This window comes from Scyliorhinus torazame, chromosome 13 (assembly GCF_047496885.1).
Source record: "Scyliorhinus torazame isolate Kashiwa2021f chromosome 13, sScyTor2.1, whole genome shotgun sequence".
Classification (NCBI taxonomy): Eukaryota; Metazoa; Chordata; class Chondrichthyes; order Carcharhiniformes; family Scyliorhinidae; genus Scyliorhinus; species Scyliorhinus torazame.
The window spans coordinates 18702865-18725382 of record NC_092719.1 but is presented as its reverse complement, the minus strand read 5'-3'; the positions used below and the strand labels follow the sequence as shown (position 1 = coordinate 18725382).

Below are 22518 nucleotides of genomic sequence, written 5' to 3'. Positions count from 1 at the left end.
GCACCGAGAGGAAACCGACGCAGACACGGGGAGAACGTGCAAACTCCGCACAGACAGTGAACCAAGCTGGAATCGAACCTGGGACCCTGGCGCTGTGAAGCACCAGTGCTACCATGCCGCCCATTATCTATTCTCCAGTCCTCTGGCACCTCATCTGTGGCTAGAAAGGATTTGAAAATCTCCTCTCTTGCCTCAAGCAGCACCATAGGATACATCTCATGAGTCTGGGAACTTATCCACTATTAATTCTCCCTCAATGCTAATCTGTTCAATTTTGGGTTAATTCATGCTTCCCGCTGCCGGCAGTGAGAATTAAGAACGGGCATAGAATAGTGTGCATGTGAAAAATCTTGATTTGCACCCGGCACCAAATCCAACGCCATGCTCCGTTCCCCCACGGGTGGCGTTAGTGAAGTTTGGGTCTCGCGCTAGCAGGCCCGTGCAAAACCGTCACAGTATGGATTTAAACCTCATTAGCGGGTTGAACACTTCATGCTCCGTGATGCTCCGCCCTTCTCAGGTGGCGGTCACACGGGCACAAATTGGTGCAAGTATTTACAAGCGGGAATTGACCGTCATGGCTGTTGAGGGGGAGTGCGAGGCTAAACTCTCAAAAATTGTCAGGCCTGCTGGGGGCTGGCTGTGTGGGTCGGGGAGAGTAGCGGGCAGCGGCCAAGTCCGTGGACTCGAGTCTTTCCCTCGGGATTAGGGTGGCCTGGCTCAGACCGCCATTGTTGCAGTATGTGAATTTAAACGCACCCTCTGGTGCTACTTAAAGGTCGCTGGCTGTTCACTCTGCTGACTGATCACTGTGCTGTCAATTTTCAGAGAGCTTCTGGTAATGTGGGAGTCCACCCAGGCCACCCTTCTGGAAACACTCATACCACAGCAGCATCATCAAGAAGATGGGCGTGGTCAAGCTCAATCACTGGCCCACCAGATGTTGGCACTCCTCAGAAGCACACCCCCACTGCAGAGGAACCAGGGGATTAGCAGAGCTCACCCCAACCAAAAGGACACCTGCACCGTGGCCTTTGCAACTCTCCCTGGCACATTGCCCCCCTCAGGGCAGAGGTCTCACTCATGACACACACCTCTCAGGACCACAGGCTGTCTCCTCCTGGTGAGGCTGGCAGCACTAACTGCCTCTGCCACCTCCTCCGAGGCACAGTCCAGGAGAGTGGACGTGAGTCTGCGGCCCACGCTGGAAGAGGGTGTCCCTCCTCTCTTCCTTGGCATCAAGAGGTGGGTCCACTTCAGTTCCCAAAATCAGGGGGCAAGTCTTCTCGAAGTCATCTTCGTGACTTCAATGAGTTTAAAAACAGCTCCAGTTTGTCAGGTTCTTTAATGCTTATTCCAAATCACGGCGGCACAGTGCGGGTCCATTGTATGTCCTGAATCGCGGAACAAATAGCACCCCCAACAGGAAGGTGAGTACACGTGATTCAGTTCCAACGGGAACAGTTAGTCTCCCAAACAGGAATTCAGCCCTCTATCGCAGCGCAGCAGCCCCCCCCCCCTTTTATATGGGTTGCCCCCTTGTGGTAGTGTCACCTCTGGGTGCCTTGACGGCCCATTGGTCGTGTCCTATTCTATGTATTCATTAGCTGTATGTCTGCATGTCATGACATCTCCGGTGCTCCCTCTAGTGTTTACTTAGTTGTAGTGTATTTACATTAACCCCTTGTGTATTTACAGTGATGCATATCACCACATCCTGCATTTCCTTTGACATCCAGGGTTCTCTGAACTTTCTGGCCCCATCCTTTCCCTTTACAGAAACATGTTCGATTTGTCCTCTCGATGTTTCTCTTTTGAACAGCTGCCACTGCTCCGATGTGGATTTTCCTACTAGTAACTGCTCCCAGTCCAGCTTGGCCTGGACTTGTCTTATCCTTTTAAAATCGGCCTTGCCCCAATTTCCCCGGAATATTGAGCTGCCAGCTCCTTTAGTTCCGGTGCATCTTTGTCCTTTTCCATACCATAACAACCTTCAATCTTACCGAGTTATGGTCACGATCACCGAAATGCTCCCCCACTACCACTTCTATCACCTGCCCGGCTTCATTCCCTAAAGTTAGATCAAGTACCGTCCCCTCGCTTGTAGTACTTTCTGTCTGGTGGTTCAAAAGCTCTCCTGGATGCACTTTAAGAATTCTGCCCCCTCGCAGTCTTTCACACACCGCCTACCCCAATTAAAATTAGGGAAGTTAAAATCCCTCATTATTACTCTATTGTCTTTACACTTCTCTGAGATTTGCCTACATATCTGCTCTTCTATCTCTCCACGACTATTTTAGAGCTAGAACAAAGAGTTATTATCTCTGGGTTGTTACCCGTGCCACGTGCTAGCGAGACGAGGAATAGGGAGAGAGAACAGTTGAACACGTGGCTACAGGGATGGTGCAGGAGGGAGGGATTCAGATACCTGGATAATTGGGGCTCATTCTGGGGTAGGTGAGACCTCTACAAACGGGATGGTCTACACCTGAACCAGAGGGGTACCAATATCCTGGGGGGGGGGAAATTTGCTAATGCTCTTCGGGAGGGTTTAAACTAATTCAGCAGGGGGATGGGAACCTGAATTGTAGCTCCAGTGTACAGGAGGTTGAGAGTAGTGAGGTCATGAGTAACGTTTCAAGGTCACAGGAGTGTACCGGCAGGCAGGAAGGTGGTTTGAAGTGTGTCTACTTCAATGCCAGGAGCATCCGGAATAAGGTGGGTGAACTTGCAGCATGGGCTGGTACCTGGCTGTTTTCGTTAGAGAGAAGAAGGTTAAGAGGTGACTTAATAGAGGCATACAAGATGATCAGAGGATTAGATAGGGTGGACAGTGCGAGCCTTTTTCCTCGGATGGTGATGGCTAGCATGAGGGGACATAGCTTTAAATTGAGTGGAGATAGATATTGGACAGATGTCAGAGGTAGGTTCTTTACTCAGAGAGTAGTAGGGGCGTGGAATGCCTTACCTGCAACAGCAGTGGGCTCGCCAACACTAAGGGCATTTAAATGGTCATTGGATAAACATATGGATGATAATAAAATAGTGTAGATGCGCTTTAGGTTGGTTTCACAGGTCAGCGCAACATCAAGGGCCGAAGGGCCTGTACTGCGCTGTAACATTCTATTGTTCTATTGACTGTTCGGGGGCCGATAGTACATTAGAAGAATGTGAGGTCATCTCATTGAAACATATAGGATTCTGAGGGGAAATCTAGGATACAAACGGAAGCCTCACTCTTACCTTGTGAAGTCTTCCTCGTCTTCTCGCTTAGGTCTCATTTGTTTAGGCTGAGTCATGTTCGTCCAGCTGGGGAGGGAAGTTAGTAGTCGGCTTATGTCCTCATCCTTTGCCCATGATGCGCTGATAATGAGCTTCTCTTCTGACTGAACTATGCTCCTGTATCGAAAAGAGGAATGGAATTAAATACAGATCATTCCTGCAAGAGCACTTCAGGTTGGTCTGATTGGAAGAACTCTATTAACTAGCTGTTTTCTCAACTTATTGATCATACAATTCAATATGGTTATTTTACCTGGGGGTGGACACATTATCCAAAATTTATGTTAAAGAAATAAGGGTTGAATAAAGATGGATTGGTAAAACAGCACAAGTATGAAGTACACATTTTTTAAAAAGAAAAGCTCATATGGTAACGTGGAAACAATTTTTAAAAATAGGTCCAGAAGTCAGACAGTCTTTCAAATGAAATGATGACCCAAAATCCTGTCTGCCTGCTCAAGCGGAATAAAAGCAGACGCCCGCCAGCAACAGGAATGGAACCAACACTCCGCTCGATATCAACCTGCCGCGCCAACACTGGCACTCCTCATCCGTTTCTACATTGACCAAGATCTTTGTGCAGCAAATCGGCAAAAGTGGATTCCTGCAGGCAACCTGGTCTGCAGCTGTGGTGCCCCTTAATCAATGACTCGCACAATTGAAGACTGCATCCTGACAAATTTCAGCGGAGGACTCAGAGAGCTCCTTCTATCCACTGCGGAAGTTATTACCTGACTTGGTGATTACAGCACATGCTAAAAGAAATGGAAACAGAATATTCCATGTACAATTCGAAGGGAAGCCAGTCATTCTGCACAATGTTGTGCTAGTGCTCCACATCACAATCATTAGCTGACCATCCATTATATTTATTGTTTGTGGGACCCAGCTTCTGCAAGTGGACTGTGGAACAGCAGCTGCAACTCAGCAGTAATAATTTGGTTTTAGAGTACTCTGTAATGCTTGGTTAAGGTGTTAGATCCTTTCCTTCTAATGGGAATTGGGACACTTTGGCATAAATTAGCAAGAATGAGCATTTGAAGGTTGTTTCAGATCCAGGATGAATAATAGTTAGAAGGAAATCTGTCACTATTTTCTATCTGTAATAAGAAACTAAAAAAATACTGAAACTCCAGAGTAAAGCTACTCTGAAATGTTAACTCATGATTCCCCTTCCAAAGCTGCATATCATGGTTTTATATTTGCACTATTTTCTCTTCTTATTTCAATATAACGACACTGGTTTGTTACATTTATCCCCCAAACACATTAAAACTTGTGGTGTAACTGCAGGTGTCCATACACAAGTTAGCACTGTTATACCTCTCTTTACTTTCTCCCTCATATTCAGCATTTCTAAATAGCTAAAAATGGCTACATTTTAATTGCCTATGTGCCTGCCTCTGGCTCTATAAACTTCACTCATCAAATGGCAAGCAAATTCAGTGTGTTACTCCCTTGGGCCCGTAACTCCAAAATCTCCCTTCTCTTGCTCATTAATCTTTGTCGCTTTTGCTGTTGTTAGCTGCTCTCTTCTTCATTGGCCTGTACCACTTGTATTCCCCTGCCCCCTGACGCCATCATCACTTGGCAACATTCCACCTTAAGGCATTCTGAACAATAGTCTCCCCTCTATTCTGACTATGTCCAGCGGCCTCCAGGTTAAACTGCAGCCTTTGCCTCACCCTTCACAGCTTTATCACCTGCAAGTAACAATTTCCTCAAAAGCTTCCCTGAGACTTTGGGGAATTTATTACTTGGATTACAAAGCTTTTTAAATAATTGTAGCTTTTCCAAACCTCAGGCAAGAATGGGTTTCCTAAACTCTACTTCCTGCTCTGTGCCGAGTGCAGTTTTGGTTTCCAAAACTGAAGAAAGGATCTACTTTAATTGGAGACAACACAGCAAAGGTTCATTAAATTGGTCCTGGGATGAGGGGTTGTCTTATGATGATAGGCTGAGTAAATTGGGCTTATATTTTCTGGAGTTTAGAAGAATGAGAGGTGGTCTCATTGAAACCTAAAAGATTCTGAAGGAGCTTAATGGAGTGGACATTGAGATTGTTCCCATTGTTGGAGAATCTAAAATACAGGAGCAAGTCTTGGGATCAGGGACTAATAAGTTCGGACTGAGATGAGGAGAAATCATTTCACTCAACGAGTTGTGAATCTTTGGGATTCTCTACCTCAGAGGGTTGTGGAAGCTCCATTGTTGAATACATTTAAGGCCGGGATAGACAGATTTTTGGTGTCTTTGGGAATTAGGGGATATAGGGAGAGGGCGGGAAATGAAGTTTAAGCCTAAGATCAGCCATTATTATATTGAATGGCAGACCAGGTGGGATGGGCTACGTGGTCTACTCCTGCTCCTATTTCTTGTGTTCTTGTACTCAATTCCTTTTCACAAGTTTCCCCACCCAGCCTGACTGAAAATGACCCCATATGTTCTTCCCTTCCTGCAGGGATGTCTATCCACTTCCCTTACCTTGCACTTTTCCTCTCTTACTGCTCCCTAACCTTCACTTTTACACTGATCTCGCCAACCCTGACCTCTTGACTTGCTACCTTTGACCTACAGCTCGCTCCCCACCCAGATATCAGCCTGCATGGAAAATGCAACTCACCATCTACTTCCCCCCCTTTCCCCGTCCCACAACCCATCACCCTTCAGCACTCAGCAGTTCTCTTCTCCAGCCAACCACCATTAGAAAATGCTGCTTTCTATTCAAATAGAGAACAAGAGTACAACACCAGCAGATATTTATAAAACACCTTCAATGTAAATGGTCATTTGTTAGTGCAAAACTTGAGTATTGCTAGAAAAAGAGACATGCTGTCAAAGCGTTTAGTCTTTCCCGCATCAGGACAGTTTTCAAGAGTATTAATAATAAAAGGAACAACAATTTAGACCACATGAGAAGAGAGTGCTGATTGATTGTCACGTGGACCCTGACCAGTAGAGGCATTGCCATGGAGAATGCACCAGAGAACAGTTAACAACCAAGCTTTCATTCAAATTCAAACCGGACATGCTGACTCTAGACTGGTCAAAGCATTGCCTTGGGGAATGAACCAGGGAATGGCTGCCCACCAAGCTTTTGTTTAGTTGCAAAGGGCATAATGGGCGGACATGCTCTTTTACTCTGCATTGGACAGGGTCCTGTGTGAATATATGCAGGCTCTAGCACGTGCAAGCCAGCCACACAGCCAGACTGATAATCTTAAATTGGTTTTCAGTGTATTTCTTAGCACAATTAGGATTGTTTAGCAAGTGTTGTTAAATTGCGGAATCACATCTAATGCTGGACATTATGTTTTGAGTTTTGCAAGCAAGGACCAGTTGGGTACAGTCTCTACTTTTAGCCAAAGGGACATGGTGCTTGATATGATCTATCAATCACTGGGGCATAAGGCATCACACCGGCACTGAAATTTATAGACCTCATAACTCATTTGAGTAATAGACAGAACACCTTAAAATCAGGAATGCTTAAGAGATTTGAATTAGAGGAGCGCAGATATTTTGGAGCATTGTTGGGCTGGAGCAGATTACAGAGATATGGAGGAGTGAGATCATGGAGAGATTTGTAAACAAAAGAATACAGAAAGAGAGAGAAACAGAAAATGGAGAATAAAAAAAGTTGCAGCAGGCCGACTGTTGGTGTTGCCCCAAAGGTTGAATAACAGTGGACTACTCAGAAAAGAGCAACCATGTTAGAGAAAGGAATGCTGATCGACAGGAGAAACTTTAATCAGTGACAAAACTTTGGTCCTGCACAAATATGACCATTATTATTCACGTTTGAACCTCGGCAGTAAGCAGCTACTTGGCGCTGGGAACTTTGCAGCCAAGCCTGGTTACACCTCAACCTGAAGTACACACAAAGGTAGTTACAGCAGGGAAGCCTGGTAAATGATCATGAATGTAATACAAGGATCTGGCGCATATAGGGTAAACGTGAGACTGAGTACAGTGCTGTCCACAGTGATGTGAGGGATCTGTCATAATATGCACCCATGCACATCATGAGGTAAAAACAGGCAGTGACAGACACCAGGTTAGCCAATCAACATACAGGACAGAACACAACCAATCACCGGACAGAATACCAGAGGGGGGCTTCCAACTATAAAATACACGAGGCATCAGCACTCCGTCTCTTTCCACTGGTGACAGCTGTAGTGACAGTCAGGGTGTATATACCAGTCAGCACCTTCTATACGTGGATCAGAGCTCGCCTGGTCTAGTAAGCTAGAGTTAGTACACTTAGAGTAGTAGAGTGTCAACCTACAGCCAGCTGTGTGCATTGTTATAGAAGTTCAATAAATCGTATTGAACCAATGCCTACATTTGGTGTATGCTTTACAGTTCATCTGCATCCTGTTGCAGTCCGTGTTACCCCAGAATAACACGACATGGTACCAGGAGTCTACTTCATCTAAGTAATTTACCTTGAATAATTCAGTGACAACCAGCAAGTGCCTTCCAGCGGCATGGAGCAGATCCAGGCCCCTCCACATCTCCAGATCTCCGGCAATCTCGGCGCCAACTGGCGGGTATTCAAGCAGAAATTCAGTCCATACATGGAGGCCTTGGGCCTCGAGGATGCGTCCAATGCCAGAAAAACCGCGCTGCTCCTATCGACTGCGGAGGACCAGGCCATCCAAATCTTCAATTCGATCACTTTTGCCGACGGCGAGGACAAGACCAAGTTCCAGACCGTGTTAGCCAAATTCGACAGTCACTGTGAAGTCGAAGCGAATGAGAGCTTTGAGTGCTATGTCTTCCAGCAACGCCTTCAGGGTAAGGATCAGCCTTTCCAATCCTTTCTAACTCATCTCCGCATATTAGCGCAATCCTGCAACTACGGTGACACCGCTGATTCCCTCAGGGATCAGATCGTGTTTGTGGTCCACTCCGACGCCCTGCGGGAGCAGCTCCTAAAAATAAAAACCATGACCCTGCCAGTAGCCATCGAGATGTGTAAAGTGCATGAACAGGTGAAAAATCGCTACTCCCGCCTTAAATCGGCAGAGCAGGACCAACTTGCCTCCCACGAGGCAGAGAGTGTACAGGCCTTCGCCCGAATGCGGCGCCTTAGCATTGATGAATGCGGCCATTTTGCGATCTTTTCCCGGGGTCCCACGCATGCGCACCGCGGAGGGGAGAACGACTTGGCCGAAGACCACACTGCGCAGGTGCGAGTGGCGGCTGACCGCACTGCGCATGTGCGACGACGCACGGAGCGTTACGACCTCAACGTCATGATGTGCCCGAACTGCGGCACCGCCCACTTAAAGCGGCAATGCCCTGCAATAGGCAGACGATGTTTAAATTGTGGAAAGCCTGGCCATTATGCAGCTTTGCGCAGGTCTGCTCCTCCGATCGTGGGCCAGCCTTCCCAGTTCCAACGCAAACGTGCTCGAAGTGTGCAGCAAAGGCTGCTGGATTCGGAACCTGGTAAGACCACGGATCCAGAGGATGACTGCCTGGCGTCCCCATATCGTGTGGGCATCATTACCACGTATGACAAGGCCTTCTCAAATTCAGCAACACGCCTACCCATCCTCAACATGGATTCTGCGGACGAATGGCGTGCTGTTATAGAAGTCAACCAATGCAGCGTCCGGTTCAAGCTGGACACTGGTGCTTCAGTCAATCTCATCTCTCAAACAGATCTTGCTCGCATCCAAAGGCAGCCAAAAATTCTTCCACCGGCTGCCAGCTGCTTGATAATTAATGGCAATGCCATTATTGCGTTAGGGTCTTGTCACCTGCATGTCTCCAACAAGGCCATCAAAGCCACACTGCGATTCGAAATCGTCAAGCCTGACAAGGCTTCCCTGCTTGGTGCCCATGCATGCAAGCTACTCACGTCCAGCGCGTACATGCCATGTCCTCTGCCAATATGAATCTTCAGGCTGACATTGCCGAAATCCTGTCACAATACCCGGATGTGTTCAGTGGGATGGGCACGCTGCCGTACCGCTACAAAATCTTACTCAGGCCTGATGCCACGTCTGTGATCCATGCCGGGTGCCAGCTCCTCTGAAGGACCGTTTAAAGGTGCAGCTGCAGCAGCTCCAAGACCAGGGTATAATCTCTAAAGTGACGGAACCGACTGACTGGGTCAGCTCGGTGATCTGTGTGAAGACGCCCTCTGGAGAACTGCGCTTAGGTACAGATCCCAAGGGTCTTAACCGAAACTTAATGCGGGAACACTATCTGATCCCGAAGCGGGAGGAGCTAACCAGTGAGATGGCACATGCCAAATTCTTCACGAAGCTAGATGCATCGCGTGGCTTCTGGCAGCTACAACTGGACGAGTCTAGCAGGAAGCTCTGGACGTTTAATACACCTTTCGGAAGGTACTGTTACAACCGCATGCTGTTTGGTATTGTTTCTGCCTCTGAAATCTTTCACAGGATCATGGAACAGATGCTTCTGGGCTTTGAGGATGTGCGGGTTTATGTTGATGACGTCATTATATGGTCCACGACCACAGAGGAACACATATCTCGTCTCCAACAAGTCTTTAGACGCATACATGCCAACGGCCTGAAGATGAACAAGGCCAAATGCTCCTTTGGCATGTCATCAATCAAGTTTTTGGGTGATCAAATATCCCAGCAGGGCGTGCAACCGGACTCGGACAAAGTCAAGGCCATCAACACCATGAAGACCCCGGAAGACAGAAAGGCGGTACTCCGCTTCCTGAGTATGGCTAACTTCTAGGGAAAGTTCATTCCCAACCTCGCATCATATACCACTGCTCTCAGGCATCTGGTGAAGAAGCAGAATGGCTCGAATTAAAGGCAAAGCTCACCACTGCTCCGGTACTCGCGTTTTTTGACCCAGAGCGGGAGCCAAAAATCTCCACGGACGCCAGCCAGGACGGCATTGGTGCGGTGCTCCTCCAGAAGGATGACTCCTCGTCCTGGGCTCCAGTGGCCTATGCATCCAGGGCCATGACTCCCACTGAGCAGAGGTATGCTCAGATAGAGAAAGAGTGCCTGGGCCTCCTCACCGGTATTGTAAAGTTCCATGATTATGTCTACAGTCTACCAACCTTCACAGTAGAGACTGACCACAGACCCCTAGTCCATATCATTCTCAAGGACTTGAATGACATGACGCCCAGGCTTCAGCGCATTCTCCTTCGACTCCGCAGGTATGATTTCGAATTGGTTTACACACCGGGCAAGGAGCTAATCATTGCGGATGCCCTGTCTCGCGCCAGCACCTCGCCCTGTGAACTGGTCGACTTCATCCGCCAAAGTGAGGCACAGGTGCAACTGTGTGCCAGCAACCTCCCGGCCTCAGACGAACGAGTCGTCAACATTCGAAAAGAGACTGCCAAGGACCCTCTTCTGCAGCGGGTCATACATCACCATGCAAATGGTTGGCAGAAAGGGCAATGCCCCAGTTCTTTAATGTCAAGGATGACCTAACAGTTGTCGAGGGGATCCTCCTCAAGCTGGATCGTATCGTTATTCCTTGCAGCCTCCAGAGCTTAGTGCTCAAACAGATCCACGAGGGACACCTCGGTATCGAGAAATGCAGGCGCAGGGCCCGGCAGGCTGTCTATTGGCCTGGCATCAAAGAGGACATATCCAACATGGTTCTCAATTGTGCGACTTGCCACCGTTTCCAGCCTGCTCAGCCTACAGAAACACTCCAGCAACACAAGATTGTGACCTCTCCGTGGTCTAAGGTGGGAATCGACCTTTTTCACGCCAATGGGCGTGACTACATGCTTATAATTGACTACTTCCCGAGTTACCCCGAAGTGGTGAAACTGTCCGACCTCACATCAAGGACTGTCATTAAGGCCTGCAAGGAGACATTTGCCAGGCATGGTATTCCACTCACGGTCATGAGCGACATCGTTCCCTGCTTCTACAACCAAGAGTGGTCCAACTTCGAACTATACCAGTTCAAGCACATTACCTCGAGCCCGCATTACCCGCAATCTAACGGGAAAGTCGAAAAAGGGGTCCATATCGTGAAGCAACTGCTCCGCAAGGCTGCGGACTCAGCTTCTGACTTTAACCTTGCCCTCCTGGCGTACAGGGCAACCCCTCTGTCCACCGGTATGTCTCCGACACAACTCCTTATGAATCGTAACCTGCGGACGACTGTTCCAACCATTTATTTACCTGACCTGGAAAAGGTGCAGCAACTCAGAAACCGGCAAAAGCTGACATACGATGCTCATGCTACTGATTTGCATCAAGTTGCCTGGTGGAGGCTGGTCAGCTCCAGCTGTTGTTGTTCGACAGGCTGCTCCGAGGTTGTTCTTGGTTTGCATGGCTGATGGATCCAGTGTAAGGTGCAACAGAAGGGCACTACGCAAACGTGCCTGCCCACCACCAGATCTCATGTTCCCAGCTGTCGTGATATCTTTTCCGGACACCTCGCTCCACAAGGCCACCAATCTGGCTGCAGTCCCGCCTGTCAAGGCGCGTCCCCCCCACCTCCACGGCGGTCGACAAGGATCGTACTCCAGCCCCAGAGATTGGACTCATAAATATTTCCTTTGTACATATTGTTCTGTATCTGCATGCTAGACACCTTACATGTACATATGCATTCACTCGCCATATGCTGTAAGTAGTTATATGTCGTATATGCTCTAAGCAACCGCCAAATCTTTTTAAAAAAGGGCGTATGTCATAATATGCACCCATGCACATCATGAGGTAAAAACAGGCAGTGACAGACACCCAGGTTAGCCAATCAACATACAGGACAGAACACAACCAATCACCAGACAGAACACCAGAGGGGGGCTTCCAACTATAAAACACACGAGGCATCAGCACTCCGTCTCTTTCCACTGGTGACAACTGTAGTGACAATCAGGGTGTACATATATGAGTCAGCACCTTCTACACGTGGATCAGAGCTAGCCTTGTCTAGTAAGCTAGAGTTAGTACACTTAAGAGTAGTAGAGTGTCAACCCACAGCCACCTGTGTGCATTGTTACAGAAGTTCAATAAATCGTATTGAACCAACGCCTACGTTTGGTGTATGCTTTACAGTTCATCTGCATCCTGTTGCAGTCCGTGTTACCCCAGGGTGAATAACACGACATGATCCACACCCAGGAGGCAGTCTGGGGTTGGACAGAGCCGTGGGCGCAAGCAAGCCTGGAGCCAGCTCCTAGCTTGAACGCTGAATATATGTACATAGTTCCTGCAGTTAATACAGTTAGTCTACGTAAGACTATGAAGACCTTATTAAGACCTACTGAATATTATCCAACAACCTACAACAATTCTAGACAATATTTTCCTTCCCAATGCCCAGAGCACTAACGGTAATTGTGATCCCTCTTCTATCTATGTGCATGTGGCTCAGTTGTGGGAATGAATATTTATACATATTTGGGAAGTATTTTTAATTTAACATTGATTTGGAAACAGATCATATCAATGCTAAAAAAACAAGGGTTCAGAGTCAAAGATTCTGGACCCTGAGGAACTCTTGTGGCTTTCTTCAAAATATAAACAGGACTTTGTTCAAACTTGTCATTTTAATATACCAGCAATCTTCTAACATCCACCTCTTATTTTACATTGTTTATTGCAACTGTTACAAGCTGTATTACAAGGTGTTACTTCAGTTCATGTTTCGCAATTATTTTCACTGCGATAGGAGAGTGGAAAAGTTAGCCTTTTTCTGGTTCTTCTTTCATTCACTCCATTGACCATTTTCCGTTCTAAGGGCCTTGAAGCCCTTTTCACTTTTTTTTGTCTTAATGTGTTTTCTTGCTCTGCTCTATTTGGCACACTGCCTGAGCTGTTAGGAGCAATAACAAGTTACCATGTGCTTGAGGGGGAGCTGTCTTCATGCCAGATCACAATCAGCTGGCTCCAAAGCACTCCGCCGCCTTCAGACCCAGGCATTCCTGACGGTTTTTAAAAACTACAGCCGTCAGTGTTTTTTGACAAAAAATCCATTATTGATCTTAGGAGATGATACACGTGGACAGTTCTCTGTGCCCCAGCAGTCTCCTATTGAACGGTAACATATTGCATTTCACAGAAGCACACAGCACAGGTAGAGGCCAACCAGCTCACTGTGCCAGCTCTTTGAGCGAGCTCTCCAAATAGTCCTCACCCCTCTTTTCTCAGAACCCGCATGTATTTCCTTTTCAAGAAAAGATCCAATTCCTTTTTTAAAGGACGGCACGGTGGCACAGTGGTTAGCATTGCTGCCTCACAACACCAAGGAGCCGGGTTCGATTCTGACCAAGGGGTGACTCTCTGTGTAGAGTTTGCATGTTCTCCCCGTGTCTGCATGAGTTACCTCAGAGTGCTCCAGTTTCCTCCCACAATCCAAAGATGTGCAGATTAGATGGATTGGCCAAGCTAAATTGCCCCTTAGTGTCCAAAAGGTATGTGGGTTACAGCGTTATAGGGATAGGACTGGGCAGTGGGCCTAGGTTAGTGAGCTTTCTCGGAGGTTCCGTGCAGACGTGATGGGCCAAATGGCCTCCTTCTGCACTGTAACGATTCTATGAAAGTTATGATTAAATCTACTTCTATCACCTTTTCCGGCAGTGTCTTCCATCTCCCCATTTCCTCCTGGTTCTCAATTATCTTAACAGTGCCATCAGATTCCAGTGGAATCAGTGGGCTGTAGCCTCCTGGCGCCCCAGTATTGGATTTGGCAGATACCCCAAAGATTCACTAGGGATTCCTCTTGGAACTTTACAGGGAGGAATTTTCATTGTAATTGCCATTAAACACTAACTTTCCAAGGACAAATATGCTGCGAACCATCTGACAATGCAAATTAAATTGCTCACATCGTCCGTTCCATCAGGGTTACACTAATAGTTACTCTGAAAACGTCAGAACAATTAAAACCTCTTCTAACTTCTGGGTAACTATTTTGAATACCCAGACTGAGCCTCGCATGGGACTCTCTCTATCCCACGACCTCCGTGGGAATCCCTGCACCCGCAAAGGACATCCCACCCATGGGCCAACTTTCATCCATGACCTGACCCGGCTAGACACCCGCCCCCACCCCCCCCCACGCATCTCCGTCTCGAGATCCGGCTGGACTCTCCTCCTGCTGACCCGACCCCCATCACTCCAATGCTGATTGTCACTCTGAGGATGTTACGGCTCAATGTCTTCCTAGCTACTCTACCAAAGTCCCTCACAACCTTGAACGCCTACAAAACCTCCTCTTAACCTTTCTTTTGTCAGCTGTGGCGCAGCTGGTAGAAGTCCCGTCTCCGAGTCAAAAGGTTCCGGCTTCAAATCTAGGTTCAACTATCTAGGCTGACATTCCACTGCAGTATTGAGCACGTGCTGCATTGTTAAAAGTATCGTCATTTGGAAGATATGTTAAACCAAGGCTCTGTTTGTCCAGTCTTGGCCGATATTTACCTCTCAATTACAATCCCAAAAATGTGGTACCTGGTACTTACCACATTGCTGTGTGTGGGAGTTTGCTTTTTGCAAATTGGATGCTGCGCTTTCTACATTAGAACAGTGACTACACTCATTTGTAAAGGACTCTGGGATGTTTGGTGACTGTGAAAGGCAATATGTAACTGGAACTCTTTCGTTTTCTTCTGTGCTCCAAGGAAAACAATTCTGGCTGCTCTCATCTCGCCACGTAACTGAAGTTTCTCATCCCTTGAATTCCCTCTACATCTCTGCAAGCCTCGGCATCCTTCCTAAAGTGTGGTGCCCAGAATTAGATTGAATTCACCAGCCGAGGACTAAACAGTGATGTATAAAGATTTAGCATTGTGGTGATAAACATGGAAGCAATATCATAGATAGCTGATGGTGCGACCTCCAACCAGCAGGTGGTGATACAGACACACCATGCGGTCTCAAGACAGTGGTCATGTGGCAAGGCACGCCAATATAAGTGGGGGCACATCTGGTCACAAGGAGATGGCTATAAGATAGACAAAGTGAACAGTCGTGCCTTGGGTAGTTCCAGAGGAGTACAAAAAACTCCATGATAACTCTGATAGCTCTGTAACAGATCGTTATCTTACCACGTGTGATTAAATAAAGATCCTGGTTTGGACAAGATTCAAGTTTGATAGATTCCTTGCTGGACATCGAACACATCAAGCATTACTTTACTTTTGCACTCTGTGCATCCATTTGTAAAGCCAAGGGTCCCTTGTGCACCTCCTTCTTAACAACCTACGAAGGTGGCAGGACAAACCTTTGTGAATGTGAACAAGCTTACAGCAAAACTGTAATGAGCCTTTCATCAGTGAACAGCAGTCTAGCATTGAATGTCAAGGTAGCTGAACCTTTGACCACACCCATAATCCCCCGATACCTTTCAAGTGGTGAGCCCAGTTGTGCTGCTGCACAGAAGTAGACACAAAGTAAATTGGATAAACCCCGAAGTACGATGACAATAAAATGTATGGGAGTCACAGAGAGACTGAGGCAGGAAGTGTCGAGGACAAAAGTAGAGAGAGGAAAACAAAGAATTAAAAAGTACGAGACAAGTAAACACACATTTAAAGGAAGAGGAGAAACAACAGTTTTTCCATCTTTTGCCTGTGGGGAACCCATGGGAAAATAACATTGTGTAATGGTGTAACCAAGAGTCTCTTTGTAAAAAGGTCCCGGCGCTACAAAACAACATATTCTCTGACCTACCATGAGCAATGTTATGGGAGATCAGTTAATCTTACTTTAAAATAGCATACAGCTCTCCAAGAGAAAAGATCATGATAATTAGCTGTAACCTGTGTGGGAGTAGAATTGCTTTTATACCAGTTCCCACAGGGTACTGCACCAGCGTCAGCTAGGCAGGATCTTTTCAAACATGAATTGTTCTGACTGGAGCACTACAGCAGCACTAGTAAGGCAGGGAAAAATCAGCCGATGTTTCTGAACACTTTCCATTGATCACTTCTCCAAACGGTGCATATGTGGGCATTGGTTAAAGACAAGGCCGGGCTCCTTGTGATTCCGATTTGGTTGAAGAACATAGAACATAGAAAATACAGCACAGAACAGGCCCTTCGGCCCACGATGTTGTGCCGAACCTTTGTCCTAGATTAATCATAGATTATCATTGAATTTACAGTGCAGAAGGAGGCCATTCGGCCCTTTGAGTCTGCACCGGCTCTTGGAAAGAGCACCCTACCCAAACTCAACACCTTCACCCAACACCAAGGGCAATTTGGACATTAAGGGCAATTTATCATTGGCCAATTCACCTAACCTGCACATCTTTGGATTGTGGGAGGAAACCGGAGCACCCGGAGGAAACCCACGCAGACACGGGGAGGACGTGCAGACTCCGCACAGTCAGTGACCCAAGCCGGAATCGAACCTGGGACCCTGGAGCTGTGAAGCAATTGTGCTATCCACAATGCTACCGTGCTGCCCTTGAGAACAAATAAATCTACACTATATCATTTAACCGTAATCCATGTACCTATCCAATAGCTGCTTGAAGGTCCCTAATGTTTCCGACTCAACTACTTCCACAGGCAGTGCATTCCATGCCCCCACTACTCTCTGGGTAAAGAACCTACCTCTGATATCCCTCCTATATCTTCCACCTTTCACCTTAAATTTATGTCCCCTTGTAATGGTTTGTTCCACCCGGGGAAAAAGTCTCTGACTGTCTACTCTATCTATTCCCCTGATCATCTTATAAACCTCTATCAAGTCGCCCCTCATCCTTCTCCGTTCTAATGAGAAAAGGCCTAGCACCCGCAACCTTTCCTCGTAAGACCTACTCTCCATTCCAGGCAACATCCTGGTAAATCTTCTTTGCACCTTTTCCAAAGCTTCCACATCCTTCCTAAAATGAGGCGACCAGAACTGTACACAGTACTCCAAATGTGGCCTTACCAAAGTTTTGTACAGCTGCATCATCACCTCACGGCTCTTAAATTCAATCCCTCTGTTAATGAACGCGAGCACACCATAGGCCTTCTTCACAGCTCTATCCACTTGAGTGGCAACTTTCAAAGATGTATGAACATAGACCCCAAGATCTCTCTGCTCCTCCACATTGCCAAGAACTCTACCGTTAACCCTGTATTCCGCATTCATATTTGTCCTTCCAAAATGGACAACCTCACACTTTTCAGGGTTAAACTCCATCTGCCACTTCTCAGCCCAGCTCTGCATCCTATCTATGTCTCTTTGCAGCCGACAACAGCCCTCCTTACTATCCACAACTCCACCAATCTTCGTATCATCTGCAAATTTACTGACCCACCCTTCAACTCCCTCATCCAAGTCATTAATGAAAATCACAAACAGCAGAGGACCCAGAACTGATCCCTGCGGTACACCACTGGTAACTGGGATCCAGGCTGAATATTTGCCATCCACCACCACTCTCTGACTTCTATCGGTTAGCCAGTTTGTTATCCAACTGGCCAAATTTCCCACTATCCCATGCCTCCTTACTTTCTGCATAAGCCTACCATGGGGAACTTTATCAAATGCCTTACTAAAATCCATGTACACTACATCCACTGCTTTACCTTCATCCACATGCTTGGTCACCTCCTCAAAGAATTCAATAAGATTTGTAAGGCAAGACCTACCCCTCACAAATCCGTGCTGACTATCCCTAATCAAGCAGTGTCTTTCCAGATGCTCAGAAATCCTATCCTTCAGTACCCTTTCCATTACTTTGCCTACCACCGAAGTAAGACTAACTGGCCTGTAATTCCCAGGGTTATCCCTAGTCCCTTTTTTGAACAGGGGCACGACATTCGCCACTCTCCAATCCCCTGGTACCACCCCTGTTGACAGTGAGGACGAAAAGATCATTGCCAACGGCTCTGCAATTTCATCTCTTGCTTCCCATAGAATCCTTGGATATATCCCGTCAGGCCCGGGGGACTTGTCTATCCTCAAGTTTTTCAAAATGCCCAACACATCTTCCTTCCTAACAAGTATTTCCTCGAGCTTACCAATCTGTTTCACACTGTCCTCTCCAACAATATCGCCCCTCTCATTTGTAAATACAGAAGAAAAGTACTCGTTCAAGACCTCTCCTATCTCTTCAGACTCAATACACAATCTCCCGCTACTGTCCTTGATCGGACCTACCCTCGCTCTAGTCATTCTCATATTTCTCACATATGTGTAAAAGGCCTTGGGGTTTTCCTTGATCCTACCCGCCAAAGATTGTTCATGCCCTCTCTTAGCTCTCCTAATCCCTTTCTTCAGTTCCCTCCTGGCTATCTTGTATCCCTCCAATGCCCTGTCTGAACCTTGTTTCCTCAGCCTTACATAAGTCACCTTTTTCCTCTTAACAAGACATTCAACCTCTCTTGTCAACCATGGTTCCCTCACTCGACCATCTCTTCCCTGCCTGACAGGGACATACATATCAAGGACACGTAGCACCTGTTCCTTGAACAAGTTCCACATTTCATTTGTGTCCTTCCCTGCCAGCCTATGTTCCCAACTTATGCACTTCAATTCTTGTCTGACAACATCGTATTTACCCTTCCCCCAATTGTAAACCTTGCCCTGTTGCACGTACCTATCCCTCTCCATTACTAAAGTGAAAGTCACAGAATTGTGGTCACTATCTCCAAAATGCTCCCCCACTAACAAATCTATCACTTGCCCAGGCTCATTACCCAGTACTAAATCCAATATTGCCCCTCCTCTGGTCGGACAATCTACATACTGCGTTAGAAAAGCTTCCTGGACACACTGCACAAACACCACCCCATCCAAACTATTTGATCTAAAGAGTTTCCACTCAATATTTGGGAAGTTAAAGTCGCCCATGACTACTACCCTATGACTTCTGCACCTTTCCAAAATCTGTTTCCCAATCTGTTCCTCCACATCTCTGCTACTATTGGGGGGCCTATGGAAAACTCCTAACAAGGTGACTGCTCCTTTCCTATTTCTGACTTCAACCCATACTACCTCAGTAGGCTGATACTCCTCGAACTGCCTTTCTGCAGCTGTTATACTATCTCTAATTAATAATGCCACCCCCCCACCTCTTTTACCACCCTCCCTAATCTTATTGAAACATCTATAACCAAGGACCTCCAACAACCATTTCTGCCCCTCTTCTATCCAAGTTTCCGTGATGGCCACCACATCGTAGTCCCAAGTACCGATCCATGCCTTAAGTTCACCCACCTTATTCCTGATGCTTCTTGCGTTGAAGTATACACACTTCAACCCCTCTCCGTGCCTGCAAGTACTCTCCTTTGTCAGTGTTCCCTTCCCCACTGCCTCATTACACGCTTTCGCGTCCTGAATATCGGCTACCTTAGTTGCTGGACTACAAATCCGGTTCCCATTCCCCTGCCAAATTAGTTTAAACCCTCCCGAAGAGTACTAGAAAACCTCCCTCCCAGGATATTGGTGCCCCTCTGGTTCAGATGCAACCCGTCCTGCTTGTACAGGTCCCACCTTCCCCAGAATGCGCTCCAATTATCCAAATACCTGAAGCCCTCCCTCCTACACCATTCCTGCAGCCACGTGTTCAACTGCACTCTCTCCCTATTCCTTGCCTCGCTATCACGTGGCACCGGCAACAAACCAGAGATGACAACTCTGTCTGTCCTGGCTTTTAACTTCCAGCCTAACTCCCGAAACTTGTTTATTACCTCCACACCCCTTTTCCTACCTATGTCGTTGGTACCAATGTGCACCACGACTTCTGGCTGCTCACCCTCCCCCTTAAGGATCCTGAAGACACGATCCGAGACATCCCTGGCCCTGGCACCCGGGAGGCAACATACCTTCCGGGAGTCTCGCTCGCGACCACAGAATCTCCTATCTATTCCCCTAACCTGAAGAACCTGCTGAAAATCAATGTTTAGGTACAACACGATTAGTGGTAACTTGGGCAAGGTATCAGAAGCTGTCCCCAACAGTCAAATTCTATCCAGCCAGCAACCACTGCCCAGTGAAAAGGATCTGATCAGCAAAAAAAAAAAAAGCTTGAAATTAGACCAACTTTATCCTCCAATGAGAGACGGCAGTTGAATGGTTTCCTATCAGATCATTGATGATTGTTGGTAAAAAAGTTTTAATTTAATGCAAGAGTAGTAATGGATCCATCCCTGCCAACATTTGGCACAGTGACAGTCCCAACATTACCATCACTCACAGTGAGGACTGCATCCTTATTTAGATGTGAAAAATTGAGGTGCTGGTGCAGAGAATCTGAGTGTGCGCAACTGATGTTGCACAGTGGAGGACAGCGGATCGGGTTAGTGTGGAGGAGAGGTAGAAGGGTAGGGTAGAGGTAACAACACTGCTTCTGAATTAAAAGTCTAACGTAGTACTGCAATGGGTAGAGCCAAAATATCAGTGCCTTTGTTGGCAGCGACTGATTCTGTACAGTACTGTGACATGTTGCGATTAACTACTGATGAATTTTAAATGGAGTGATAAGCTACTGAAGTTGTTTCCAACATTAACTTACGAGCTCGCCGTGGGCTTCGTTGGCAAGATAAAATCTGTCTCATGAGATGTCTAAAACTACTACTCCCAGCTGGTACTGTATTGTTGAAATAAAATTATTTTGCAAGGTGTAGATAAGGCTTCTGGCATTGACATAAGACTGTGCGCTACTTAATGTTAAATCAGTAAAAATGTGAATGCCCAGATTTGCAGGTTAGCTATTGGAATGCTAATTTATACGATCTCAATGTCTTGGCCTTTCCTCTCTCATTGCATTCATTTTGCTACCAAACTGAAAAACCTGATTCCACAGTGCGCATCTCTCTCACCTCTGGATCACCAGTTTATTACTTTGCATTATGCCACATACCCTCTCCCTCAATTCCTTGTCAGGACTAAACTCTCCTCTCCCCATGCCACACTTGACAACCTCCCCGTAAATCTTTCTCCATCTCAAAGCCTCATCTCCTACGCACTGTATTCCCCCAGGCACAATTTCCCCCCAAATCGCTTGCAAAGTTTTCATTCCACAAACCCCTTGTACTATCTCTCCATTCCCACAACTCCAGTTTCTGTAGCCCTGATCTTACACTCCACAGCTCTAACTTATATCTGGTCTTAGTGCCTCTCCACTCATGGGTTGCAACTTTACATGCACTGGTCATCTCCAAATTGCCTGTCTGGTTTCAACACTCCAAATCCAAACATTCGATTTACAAGGAAGAGAAACTCAGTTCAAAACAACATTGGTAAATACAAGTTAATACTAAAAAAAACATTATTTTCAAAAAAATATAAAATGGAATATAAAAAATGACTTATTTGAAGGAATGAAGCAGCTTAACAATTGGATCCAATGCTGAAAACTGGGCAAACACTTAAATAATTGTTAGAAAACGTCTTGGCATTTTTTGGCACAAAGTTGCCTTAATTTATTTTCTCTGGAGCTCATGAATATATGGTGTACACTTTGGATAGATAGATACCAGTGGCCCTTTACAGAGGCTCTCACATTCGTGAAATACTGAACCCGCTTTCCCCCCCCTCATGATGTCATGCTTTCTAATTCAATTTAAGAGAATAAATTATATGAATTATTAAAATAAAATGTATGGCCCTTCTTCTCCGCCCCGTCTTGTGGCCAGGAGCCCAGGGATGAAGCCATCTGCTCAGCTATTTACCCTTCGTCTCCAGGAGAATAAAACTAACTGCGGCACCTGATCAGGTGACTTAACATCAGTGGGAAAGAACCCAACTGAAGCAGTTCAGTGCTTTTTATTCGTGTAACACCTGTCACTGCTGGAGCATGATTTCATATGATTTCCTCATTTATTCAGTCAGCCAGAAGATCTGCTGACAGTCCCGGGCCGTGGGTCCTGGCGGGTACACGGCTTGGCAACCACGCTGAGCCTTGCTGACAGTTACATACGTGAGAACACGCATTGCCGAAAAGGGAATAGAAATCAAATCACTTTCAGCCAACACCGCCTGGTTGGAGGTTTTTAAAACATAAAATACTTTTGGCTTTGCACCTCAGATATTTCAGAACATAATGTCAGTTTAGCCCTTTAATCACAGGAATTATTTTTTGGGTCAAAAATTAAAATAAGAAGTTTATTTTAAAAAAAACAGAGTGCTGGTATTGCTCTGCGTAGAAAAAAACAATAAAAATATCTGGGCATTTTGCCGAAATTTGAATCCAAACCGCCCCCTCCCCCCCCCTCAATTTCTCTCTTGAGGATGGCGATTAATAATGGGGCAACGAGCAATGAATGTTGGCAGCTTTCATTATCTTACCCACATGGCCTTTAATAAT

The 22518-nt window shown here is 46.5% G+C and overlaps 1 protein-coding gene across 1 annotated transcript in view; it reads right to left on the bottom strand.

The window, feature by feature from the left end:
* The window catches only part of exoc4 (exocyst complex component 4), a 707051-nt gene that overhangs the window by 94885 nt on the left and 589648 nt on the right, over positions 1-22518 (bottom strand). Inside the window, exon 12 of the mRNA XM_072471115.1 lies at positions 3244-3399. Coding sequence (XP_072327216.1) covers positions 3244-3399 — 156 coding nt within the window. The remainder of the gene's footprint in view (positions 1-3243; positions 3400-22518) is intronic.